The sequence below is a fragment of the Maylandia zebra genome, linkage group LG16 (assembly GCF_041146795.1).
Source record: "Maylandia zebra isolate NMK-2024a linkage group LG16, Mzebra_GT3a, whole genome shotgun sequence".
Taxonomy (NCBI): Eukaryota; Metazoa; Chordata; class Actinopteri; order Cichliformes; family Cichlidae; genus Maylandia; species Maylandia zebra.
In genome coordinates this window covers 7,467,863-7,480,712 of record NC_135182.1, presented here as the reverse complement: position 1 = coordinate 7,480,712, position 12,850 = coordinate 7,467,863, and the positions used below count along the sequence as shown (strand labels likewise).

General features: G+C 39.6%; 1 protein-coding gene and 1 long non-coding RNA gene across 2 annotated transcripts; both read right to left on the bottom strand.

Moving 5' to 3' along the window:
- Positions 1-2,855: 2,855 nt before the first annotated feature.
- LOC101464088 (olfactory receptor 8D1-like) lies at positions 2,856-3,797 on the bottom strand. Its single transcript, XM_004566341.3, has one exon. The coding sequence runs from the start codon at positions 3,795-3,797 to the stop codon at positions 2,856-2,858; it is 942 nt and encodes a 313-aa protein (XP_004566398.3).
- Positions 3,798-9,575: 5,778 nt separating this feature from the next.
- Positions 9,576-10,910, bottom strand: LOC143413054 (uncharacterized). The gene is made up of 3 exons (XR_013093619.1): positions 10,380-10,910; positions 10,207-10,287; positions 9,576-9,862 (listed from the first exon to the last, which is right to left on the bottom strand). It is a non-coding gene; the product is annotated as an uncharacterized LOC143413054 (long non-coding RNA).
- Positions 10,911-12,850: the final 1,940 nt, after the last annotated feature.

Below are 12,850 nucleotides of genomic sequence, written 5' to 3'. Positions count from 1 at the left end.
TAGCTGTGTGCTAGCTTGCTCATCGCCATTGTTTTGAATCAAAGGCAAGGTTGTTTCATTTCCACACAGTGCATTTACCTCCACGTTTACTTCTAAGCGATGAATTTTTGTCTCCAGTACTGCAATCTTCTGCAGGAGGCTGTGGTAGTCATCTGTGGAGAGGGAAGGCATCTTGTTGCTAGTTAGCCTAGCGGTTAGCACCTTTCCAGGCTATTGAGGCTGCTCGGTGCCCAGACGCTGTAATCAGGCTTCAGCTGTGTCTAGGCCACAGACACACGGAGCGCTGAGGACAAGGTAACCATAAAATGTTGCTGTTTCTGTTAAGAACACTCTAGTCCTAATGATCTACAAGTGTCCAGAAGTTATCGCAGGTAAGCTCACACGGAAAAAAGGGAAAAAATCAGCATAAAAATCAATAAAAATCAATATAAGAAGCAAAGCATTCAAGAGCAAAGAGATGAAGCGTCCACACTCACAAAGGGGAGGGGCATAATTGACAGTGCTCTAGGCCCCTTATATCATCTTGTTTTAAGACAAATGTTAAAAAACCTCAGTGTGCACCTTGATGGTTCCTTTAAACTGTGTAGGTGTAGGCAGTTGAGTGCAGTAGTTCAGTCAGGCTTTTTTCATCTGAGACAGCAAGCCAATGTAAAGCCATACCTTCCAGCTAATGTCTTTGAATGTGTTATTCATCTGTTCATTACTTGCAGACTGGACTACTGCAATTCTTTGTACTTTGGTTTGGACCAGTCTTTTATTTATCGTCTCCAGATGGCCCAAAATGTGGCTGCTCATCTGCTTACTGATAGAAAACAGAAGAAGCATACATCCTCTGCTCCAGAAAGAACCATGAATTCCAGTTCAAAACTAATGTTATCCATTCCAGGGTCTAAACATAAATCTGGTGGTGGCAGAGGCTTCTCTGTGTCAGACTCCAGACTCCAGAATAAAGTGACTCTAAATATTAGATTTGCACAAATTGCTGGAGCATTTTAAATCTTTACTGGAGACACATTTTTATGAGCTGGCTTTTAACACACAATGGACCTAGACATTTTTTGTTTTAATAACGTTAGTTGTTTTTATGGTATCATAGTTTTATTTCTTGTCTTTTATATTTTATTACATCATTGTTGTGCATTTTACTTATTTTAGTTGCATTTGAATTAAAAACACTTTGTGCAGCATGAACTGTTGAAAATATCAAGAAACAGAAAGGCCCTGGCCAGATGGTGGAGTCAGACTCAGGACATTCTTGCTGTGAGACAACAGTGGTATCTACTATGGCACCGTGCTGCCCCAGCAGTGTAGACTTCGGAGTAATATTGCACAGTTTCAAAAAAATTACACTGAATATTTCCTAGGTTTAAAAACAACAACCCCCCCCCCCCCCAAACCCCCAAAACACACATCTAAATGAACAACAGATGAGAAAAAAAAAATAGAACTTAAACACACTGTCTCTAGCCTGAAGATGGCAAAAACAAACAAACAAAAAGCAAAAACAGCTAAAATTCAGCAACTGTTTACCATTTTTGTGGCAGGGTATGGTTAGTGGCTTGGCTCCAGGGGAGGATTGGAGAATTGGGTTCACGGTGGGATTTTACAAAATTTTACAAGCAATTCAAATCTATAAAACACCACAAGTGTAACATTGTTTTTTTATCCATACTGTACACATTCTTTAATCTACTTGATTATCATTAATGCACAAAGAATACAAAAATTCACCACAGCATATACAGATAGCACATCGTATCAAGCAGAACGCTCCCTAAAAATTGATATCATGACGGAACCATAACATTACATTGAGAACAAGTTCATCATTCAGTCCTTTAGGTGACAAAGTCTGCTAGATAAATATCCAAAAAGCCTAATTTTTCTTTAATAATAATATACCTCATAGGTATAACAAAAATCATACAGGTGTTCACATATCTAAATGCTGTAGTGCTGTAACAGGACAAACAAGTAACAGAAAACTTTTGTAACATGTGACTTATAATGTATGAATGAATGAATGTAAGAATAATAAATGACATTTAATTATGTAATTACAGTTAGACACTGTCCGTGTCATAAAATTGAGGTTGTGATTGAAGAGAAGCAAGAAGTAGGTTAGAAAATGGTTTTGAAGTAAAGATGGTTTTATGTGTTTTTCATGCATATACAGCTGTCTGACAGTAAAGCTACTTTTTCACAAGATGTTGCCACAGCAGTTTGCATGTTTGCTTCAGCAGATTTTTTTATCAGGCACCCTTCCTAATGTAATACGACAGAGATTTGTTTCTCTTTGTGGGATCTTTCATGTCCAAACCAGGGAACTTTCAATTAACAGCCAAAAGTATAAACCACTATACTGTGGAGCCACTCTGGACAGATGTCAGACAATAAAACCAGGAATGTGAGTACATGGCAACAGTTTTATTGTGAATTCTGTTGCACTGAAATGCAACTGATGTTAGCACAGAAACAAACAGACAGATATGACAATATCTGCTTTAACTGAATGTAGATTGGTATCCCAACTGTATTACAAATCTAAAGAATTCTCCAGGTCTTCAGTTAATCTTATACGAGGTGTTTATGGACAAGCATGATGCAAAAAATATGGAGGTTAATGGTGAATTTGAAAGTGTGTGTCACACACCTTTAACAGTTTACTACCAAAGAAATTAACCGAGATAATTTCCATCAACCATAGGCAGCATAAAGGCAAACACAAGGCAGGCAATATCTACTATACTGTATGTACTAACAAATAGGCAGAGTATTAGTAGTCTGGGCTATTTCAAAAGTGTTTAAAATAACTGCACACAATTGATTAACAACAAAATTACTTCACCTTAGCTTTAAGTTTTAATACAAGGACTGATGTTGGTCTGAGAAAGCAGCTTATTTAGATGTTTAGAAATTTCCTTCATTTTGAGTCCATAAATGAATGGATTTAGCAAAGGCTGATAGAGCATTATTTGTAATGTCATTATTATGCGTGTGGTTTTTGGAAAATCTGGATTTGCACGAGCTATGCTTACATCATACACAAAAAACACAGAGAGACTTAATAAAACTAAGAGATGGGGTAAACAAGTCTCTGCAGCTTTCTTCCTAATTTCTTTACAACTTCGATGAGAAACTATAAAGATTTTTGTGTATGTGAAAACTATAAAGAGCATAGGAAGAATTGCAAGATCTAATACAATGACCACACCAAAGATGGTAATTAATTTTGATCTTTCACACTGAAGAGTGTAAACTGCATTATTACAAAATATTCCTTTTATATTAGAGTCACACAGTTTAGCTTCAGCACTTGCTATTGCTTGGACAGCAACTTGACAAGCAGGTACAAGCCAAGCCACGACCAGGAAAATACCCACAGTAGTTTTTCTCATGATAGTTTGATATTCCAGAGGTTTACATATAGCCACATATCTGTCATAGGCCATGGCAGCCAACAGAAGGAACTCTGATAAAACTAGAGTGTAAAATATAAAGAACTGAAAGAGACAGGCTGAATATGTTGTGACTTGTTTTTCAGATGAAAAGTCAATCAGCAGTTTTGGGTAAACAGTTGTGCTGTAAAGAACAGAGTTCAGTAGCAATGCTGCAATGAAAATGTACATAGGCTCATGGAGGTTTTTATGATTCCAGATGAGATACAGAATAGTAGAATTAGTGCAGATTATTAGAATATATAATGTAAACATAACAAAAAAGAAAATATATCTGTACTTGTTAATCTCTGTGTACCAGTCCAGAGTTAGATAGGTAGCATTTGACTCTTCATCCATGAATTTTTTCAAAGACAAAACATTAAAAAATAATTAAAAATTGTAAAACCAGTAAAAATCCAAAACAAAAACAAACAACCAAAAAACAAATCCAAGACTATAGCAGTATTTAAATCCTGTTGTTTCTCTGGTTCATAAAAATATATGAACCTGAAATTTGTCTCTGAGCACCTTCATCACCCAAACACACACAGCGTATCATGCGAGTCTCTATAAGGTTTTTATCAAGTTGCCTCATCCTCAAGAGAGAAGGAGGTCTGAAACATGGTTGTTCAGTCTCTTGTAATTAGAATAGAATAGAATATAATTCAACTTTATTGTCATTGCACATGTCACAGGGCAACGAAATGCAGTTTGCATCCATCCAGAAGTGCTTTAGCCATGATATAGATATATTACAATATATATTAGCAATAATATAGATATGTAAGTATATTACAGAAATGGGTCTACTACGGTATGTAATATGTACACGGTATGAAGTATGTTATGAATATGCTATAACTATAAGTATGTACAGGCTGTAGTGAGTACAAGCTATGTGCAGGCTATGAACAGGATATAAATATGAAAAATACAACTATACAGAATATGAAATAAAGAACTATACAGAAATATGAGATATACAGCTATACAGAAATGGGAACTATGCAAGTTGTACACAGTTGTAGAATTAAAAATTATCGTATGATTATTTATACAGAACTATACAGTAGTGCAGTTAAGAGGCTATATAAAGTGCTAGTGGTTGTGAGTGGTGGTTCAGTCCATGTTATTATTGTGTGTTTGAGGGTACAGTTGTCCATTGTATGTGTGTGTAGGTGGTTGTGGGTGTGTGTATGTCCAGTCCATGTGTTAACTTGGGTCAGATGTCAGGAGGTAGAGTTCAGGAGTCTGACAGCTGTGGGGAAGAAGCTATTCCGGTACCTGGTGATCTTAGTCCAGAGGCTCCTGTAGCCCCTCCCAGAGGACAGGAGGGTGAAGAGTCCATGTGATGGGTGACTGGGGTCTTTCATGATTTTCCCAGCCCTTTTCAGACACCGCTTCCTGTAGATGTCCTTTATGGCAGGAAGTGGTGCTCCGGCGACGCGCTGGGCAGTTTTCACAACCCTCTGCACCGCCTTCCGGTCCAAGGCAGAGCAGTTCCCGACTGTTATACAGTTGGTCAGGATGCTCTCGATGGTGCAGCGATAGAAGTTCACCAGGATGTCTGAGGATAGGTGGTTCTTCCTCAGAGTCCTCAAGAAGAAGAGGCGCTGGTGAGCCTTCTTGACCAGCTTGGAGCAGTTTGGAGCAGTTGGTCGTCCAGATGAGATCCTCGGAGATGTGAACTCCCAGGAACTTGAAGCTGCTCACACGCTCCACAGCCGTCCCCTTAATGTAGATGGGTGGATGTGGGTCAACATTCCTCCTGTAGTCCACGATGAGCTCCTTGGTCTTCTCGGTGTTAAGCAGCAGGTTGTTTGTGTCGCACCACTCAGCCAGACAATCTACCTCCTCCCTGTAGGCGGCCTCATCGTTGCCACTGATGAGGCCAATCACCGTGGTGTCATCTGCAAACTTAATGATGGTGTTAGAACCATCGGCAGGTCTGCAGTCGTGGGTGAAGAGGGAGTAGAGGAAAGGGCTCATCACACAGCCGTGTTCATTGTGATTGTAGATGAGCAGTGGTTATCTAGCCGGACGTGTTGGGGGCGGTTGGTCAGGAAGTCCAGTAACCATTTGCACATGAGGGAACTGATGCCCCGATGAGTTGTGAGGGGTGGATTGTATTGAATGCTGAACTGAAGTCTATAAACAGCATTCTGGTGTAGGTGTTGCTATTGTCCAGGTGTGAGAGGACAGAGTGCAGTGCGATGGAGACTGCATCCCCTGTGCTCCTGTTCTGGTGGTATGCTAATTGGTGGGGGCCCAGGGTGGGGGGGAGACAGGATTTGAAGTGTGCCGGTACCACAGCGTGTGCCAAGGACAGGTTGAATATGTCTGTGAGCACTCCTGCAAGCTCCCCAGAACACGCTCTGAGAACATGCCCGGGGATACCATCAGGACCTGCAGCCTTGTGGACATTGATCCTGCTCAGCACCGCACCTACATCGGTGGGGGAGACAGTCAGAGGTTGGTGGTCTGGCGTCATGTCTGCTTTGGTTGTGATTGTGGGGTTCCCTCGCTCAAAACGAGCATAAAAGTTGTTGAGCTCGTTGAGGAAGGAGACATCAGAGGATGCGGGGGAGGGTTTGGTGGTCCTGTAGTCTGTAATGGTCTGGAGTCCTTGCCACATGCGTCGGGGGTTGGAGTTGGAGAAGTGTTCTTCTGCCTTCTTTTTGTAATGGTGTTTGGCTTTTTTGATACCCTTCTTTAGATTAGCCCTGGCTGTACTGTAGGCGTGTGCATCTCCTGACCTAAAGACGGTGTTGCGGGCCTTCAGGAGGAGACGAACATCCCGGTTCATCCAAGGGTTCTGGTTGGGGTACATGGTGATCCGTTTCTGGGTGGTGACACTGTCTGTGGTTTTGGAGAGGTAATCCAGTACAGATGAGGCATACTTGTCCAGGTCTGTGTGGGTGAACATATTCCAGTCTGTGTTTTTAAATCTGTCCTGGAGAACTGTGTCTGTCCCCTCTGGCCACACTTTAATTGTCCTCACAGCAGCTTTCATACGTTGGATGAGTGGTGAATACCGAGGTGTGAGGAACAGGGAGAGATGGTCCGATTGTCCAATGTGGGGGAGGGGTGTTGCTTTGTATGCTCCAGCCAAGTTGGAATAAACATGGTCTAAAGTCTTGTCTCCTCTGGTGTGGCAGGAGACATGTTGGTGGAATCTGGGGAGGACTGTCTTTAAGTTGGTGTGGTTGAAGTCACCAGCAACAATAAAAGCAGCCTCGGGGTGTTTATTCTGGCTCCAGAAAGTTCTTTCATGGCCAACCTAGCATTAGCGTTAGGGGGGATATACACTGCAGTGAGTATGATAGAAGTGAGTTCTCTGGGGAGATAATAAGGTCTGCATTTGACCATTAAAAGTTAGGTGAGCAGTGACTCCCAGTAGTAGTGGAGTTCATGCACCAAGCGTTGTTAATATAAATGCACAAACCTCCACCTCTGGTCTTGCTGGAGTCATCTGCTAGCCTGTCGGCTCGGTGTGTGTAGCGTCCTGCTAACTTGATAGCATTGTCTGGGCAATTGTTGTTCAACCATGTTTTGGTGAAAAACATGACATTTGAGTCCATAATCCATCTGTTGTTAGTGATGGAGAGCCGTATCTCATCCATTTTGTTTGCCAGAGAACTCACATTGGCAAGGAAAATACTGCACTGCAAAAAACGATTTTCAAGAAAGTAAAAAAACCCTTGTTTATGGACATTTTTTCTTATTTTTTGTCTAAAAAGAAAATATATTCTTAACAAGCAAGTTTTGCACAAGAAAATAAATTTTATTCTAGGAAAATATGTCTAACTTTTCCTTAAAAGGATATTTCAGCTCATCTTGAGCTTTATTTACCAGTTACAAGGTATGAAAACCGTTTGGTTGAAATTCCCTAATAAAAACAAGATTATTTTTCTCATTTCAAGAGTAAGGCCACTTAAACAGCTGCTCAGTTTAAGAAATGTATTTATTGACACTAAAGTGTAATAAAACTGCTGTCAAGTTTGACAAAACATGCACAAAAGCTGGAACTAAAAGCACATGATAAACATGAAATACAGGCCCATTTGAAAAACAGAAACGGCATAACTCATTCACTTTAGGCCATGTCAAACAGATTAATAGATCAGCATCAGACAAGTATCAGTACACATATCTTCACTGTGGCAATGCTACAATCGCATTCAACTGTCAGATTTGATAGAAAACTCAACAACAAAACTGTCCAAAACAATAACCTGATAATACAGTTCATGCATGTAAAGCAGTGTGCCTTTTATAAAACATCTGTTGAACTCATGTGTAGTCCAATTACATCACACAGGTAATTTTTCATGACTGCATATGTCATATCTTTGTGTGTGAAACTGTAATATGGAGTGAAATCCATAAGATTATCAGCGGATATCAGCTCCGTTGCTTGTGCCATGTTTGGAATCTCTATCTTATATGACATGTAATCTTTGTCATAACAAATGGTATTGTGCTGCTGGAATTCAAAACAGTACAATGATGAATTGATCACATAGATATTTTTCACAAGCCCAAATATAGGTAAACCACTAGAACCAACAGCACAAACAATTAATGACCTATCCCTTATGTATTTGTTACCATTTAGATTAAGCCATTTAACAGTCACTGCATGGTTTACTTCATCATTTCCAAGGAAGGCCCTCATTTTTTCTTTTAAGTATGACATTATGCTTACTTCTGAGGTTGGTCCTAATGTGCATTCATTGGAAAAAATGGGGTGATCAAAACTATCCACATTCTGAGAACATTCATACATTTGATTATGCTTTATTAAAGATTTGCAAACATTTTTAAAATTTATTTTTGACGCCCATTGTTTGAAAAAGCAATGTTTCGATTCAAATCTCATGCACATATGACGGACCATTGGTCCCAAACGTTTAATTTGGCTTGGTGTATGAATCAAATAATGTTGTTTTGGTGTGATGTTGTTATATGGGAATAGGGCTTTCATGTGCTTCAAGTGCTGTTCAATGAGGATTTTCAACTTGTTAATAGTCTGCAGACTGATGACAGGAGCAAGTAAAATCTGAACTATCTCAATGAGTTCAAGAATTAATGCGTAGTGTTCAGTACCTTTGGCTGCATCAATCAGAAATGGCAAAATTTTCAGAAGAACAATCATTTGCCCCGAGGACTGCTTCAACTTATTGTCACTGGAAGCTAATGTACTGTAGGTAATAACACTTGGTTTATCTCTACTATCAACTGGAGAGTATGGGAAACCAGTCACTGCAGCATTGAAGAGATCTAAGTCTAGCTCTCCCATGAGAACTAAGTGTTTCAACACACACTTTATTCCTAATGGAGCAATCCCTTCAAAAATTACATGCATCATGTCTTGGGGTGTTTGTTGGATCAAGTTGAATGCTGGGAAATTAATAAGTTTGCTTCTTCTGTTTATTCCATATGTTGTTTTTAAGCTGCTTCTTAGATACTCTGTGTTGGCCTTCTCAATTTCGCTACATTGCCGGACATGTCGTTCAAATGTCCGTTCCTCAAAGTTATCCTCATCAAAATAAATTTGCATGTCCTCAAATGAACATTCACACTGCCTGCATTTACTATGAGCAAACCCAACACCCTCTTTAAACCCGCAAAGCTCATGTTGCGCCAAAGTGTCTCCACATAATGAAACTAATGCTCCAAATATTTCACGTTCACCATTTCCAGTTTGAATTTTAACTCCATTATATAGCTTCACTAAGTCCTCATGCAGCCTTTGCAAGATTCCATCTACACCACATTCAGAAAGCGCACTCTTTTTTGCAATGGCAAGTAGACGAATGGCAGGTAGTTTTGATCGATATTTAGGATTAATGTTTCCCAAAGTATAATAGAACATTACCAACTTATTTTTGGAGGCATGAGACCCAAGTGGGTTACAAATTTCAATTTCATCTGAGTAAAGGATAATCTGTAAGGCAGAGGGGTGTGCAGAAAATAAACGGTGAGACTTCATGAGTTCTCCATCTATGATATCATATAAATACTCATTTCTGTAATTTTTCTGCTCATCTATCAATGCCAAAACTCTTGGATGGGACAATAACTGCTCCAAACTTCTGACAAGCGGAACATAATGAAAACATTTGGGCACAGTAGTGAGGAATCTTTTTTTCCCTTTTTTTCCCCATGACAGCAGTATACCCAACACAAACCTCCTCGGACTCCACAAAATTGAAATTTCTCTTTATCACATCATCCTGCCTGTATGTTGTTGAAACAGAGGCAAATGGATCCTCAATCTGGTCGAAGACTGCCAAAACATCTTTTTCAAGTCCACTTCCATGATGCTGCTGGAAAACCTTTTGTACCTGACTTCTCAGATTATTGACCAACGATGCCTGATACTGTTGTAATGCTGCAACGACATCATTCACACCACTCTGAAAAACAGACAGAAAGGACAAACGACATCTTAGTTGTTTGCTATTAAAAGAGATTTATTTTTAGTGAATAGACAACTTATAATGTAAGGACTAATAACGTACGTAGCTCTGCAACCAAAAAAACTGCATAGAATTATTTGACTGTTTCTTATAGATTTTTTCCCTCACTGAAACTGAAGAAAAAAAAATTTTTTTTAATTCCTTCTCGGATTTCTTGCAAAACTCAAATTTTTAGTTTAATTAAGATTACAATTTTCCTTTTTATATAATTTTATATAATTTTATATATAATTTTATATAATTTTATATAATTTTATATATAATTTTGTATGAGCACAAACCTGTGAAAGACGATGTTTCTCTCTTGCAGTCAATACAAGAGCTGTTGCTTGTCTGGTAAGAACATCGTGGCAGGAGTCATCCTTCAGAAAAGAGAAATAAATATAGGAGTGTTATAAACTGGTAAAATGTTTTATCAAAAGAAGTTGTTATTGTTCAGTAGTGATAGACTCACCATAGATTGGGATGATGCTACTCCATCTGCGAACCCGCTTGGACAAGCTGCTGAAATGTTTGGAGTCGAGGTATCATTGTTGGTCTGGGATGGAACAAGGGGCCTTTGCGAGATATGGGCACCATCATCGAAGCCAGAGTACAATGTCTTATTATTGTCAAAAGTACCAAAATGTTCGGGGCACACACTGTCTGGATCATGCTGTATTGTGTTTTGATCAATCACTGCATCTTCTCCTGAGTTCAATCTGGTGTCTACAGCTGCATCCATTGTTGGCTGGCTTGTTGGCTGGTTTTCGACCACTGGATCAGTCCTGTAGGCCCACATGTTACTCAGACTTCTGTTCTCCGCTGATGAGGGTTCCCTCCTAGAACTGCAATTGAGATTAATTGATTAATTGACTAGTTAAAGATATTAATTACAAGCTACACTGATCATTTCTAAATAATTCTATTCTGCATTTGATAATTTACTCCAAAATATGTATGTTTTCAGACTGAGTTTAATAAATTGTTACTAATTTATTGCTGATTGATATTTGGTAGCTTAACTGTAGTTTAAAAGCTTTAAAAATCCTCAAAAACCTAAACCTGGAAAGCTAAACTAAAGAACACAGGAAACATTGAAAATGTTGCAAAAACCTTACAACCTGGAGCAAGGAGCATGAGACATGAAAACCTGAGGGAGGGAACACAGATGACACAGAGGAGAAAATGCAGACGATCCGACAAAGAACAGAGGGAAGCACACACTAAATATACACACACACTGGGAAACAAGGAATTGGCAGACAGGTACGAAACACAGCTGACACTAATCAGATGAGAAGAGACCAGGGGGAAGGGCAACAGAATACACTGATGCAGGGCATGGGACTATCAAAGTAAAACAGGAATAAACATGAACATCAAACCAGGGACACTTGACTCAAGACAAGGGAGGCACGGAGAACACCTAAACACAGGAAATAATTAACAAATAACCAGGAAACTAACTGAAACAATGAATATTAATAAACACAAACAACCAAGGAGACTCTGGACCATGCCCATTGGTTTATTTAAAACAAAAGTAAAAAAAAATAAAAATGGTGTTTTCTCTATTAGGAGAAATTAAGCACTCAGAAAAATTGTTTAGAAATAGCATTGATGTGGATCATAAGGAATTAGCATTAACATATCTACTGTTAAGCTGTAAACACAAGTAGGAATCTAACATGAATACTTTATATGATTTATACTTTATATACTTTATATAACACGCCCCGCCATATACCCCAATCGCCCGCTTCTGGCCGGGGAGCCATCCCACTGAACCTACTCCCCACTCCGCGAGCAGGCTAGGGAATCGGCCCGGACCATCGGCGCCCCATGCCCCGTCTCAGCGACGGGGAAGTGTCCACTCTGGAAGCCCCGGAGCTGGCTTGGTGGCCACCCATGTGGCAAGCAGCAGTCCTCCTCTCCATCATGCAGCAGTCCAGCCCTTCAAAATCTGTTGGTGATCATGGATGTTTTCACATTTTTCCACGCTGTCAGATTCCACCGGTGGAGTTGAGCATAACTTGCTTTTCGCAAGTTTATTGCCGCTCGTCATCCACGCCTCCCGCTGAACGCGTAGCGCTACTTTGAAGTTTGTTTTTCGCGCTACTTGTACGGCACTATGTTGCCTGGCGGATGGACATGTGACCAACATACGACTCTTGAACCCCGATACTATGTGTCTGATCACATGCAACGTAGTGCCGTACAACAGCGGAACAAACAAAACAAATCGTCTTACGATATGACAAAAATCATGGACAATCCATAGAAAAGCCGCACCTGACTAAAAGCCGCAGGGTTCAAAGCTTGTGCAAAAAGTAGCGGCTTATAGCCCGACAATTACGGTAGTTTTATTGACAAAAACCACCAGGTCATTCAGTGTTCCCTTAGTGCTAATGTATAAGAGATGTTGGTGTACTATACCTGAAGTAATGTTGTTAAGTCCCTAAGTCATATTCTTTTATTGTCATGACTGTATTTGAAGCTATTTTTATTTTTGTATGATACCTGATTCAGTTTATGAAGTAAACTAAAGTCTAAAATACTTAGTCAGTCATTTGTTTAATAGTAATTTAACATTACATAATTCACATATAAAACTATGAATTGTAATTTTAAATGGTTTAAAAGCATGTAGAATAGAATATGTAGGCAAGTATATTTCTCCTTTTTTTTTTTTATCAAGAAGCAAAGATAAAAAGAAGAAAAAAAAACAGGGCAGGGTTCGGGGGTTGAATCATCCATCCCCACCAATGGCAAAACCAAATCTACGCACTTGGTCTGTTTACACCTACAGGCCAGTGGGCACTCTTTCAATGATGAGGATGTACACATGCCGGACAGAGACGAACGCTGGTTTGAGCGGGGAGTCAAGGAGGCCATTTACGTGAAAGGGGAAAGAGCATCTCTGAATCGAGCAAGGGGCCTAAG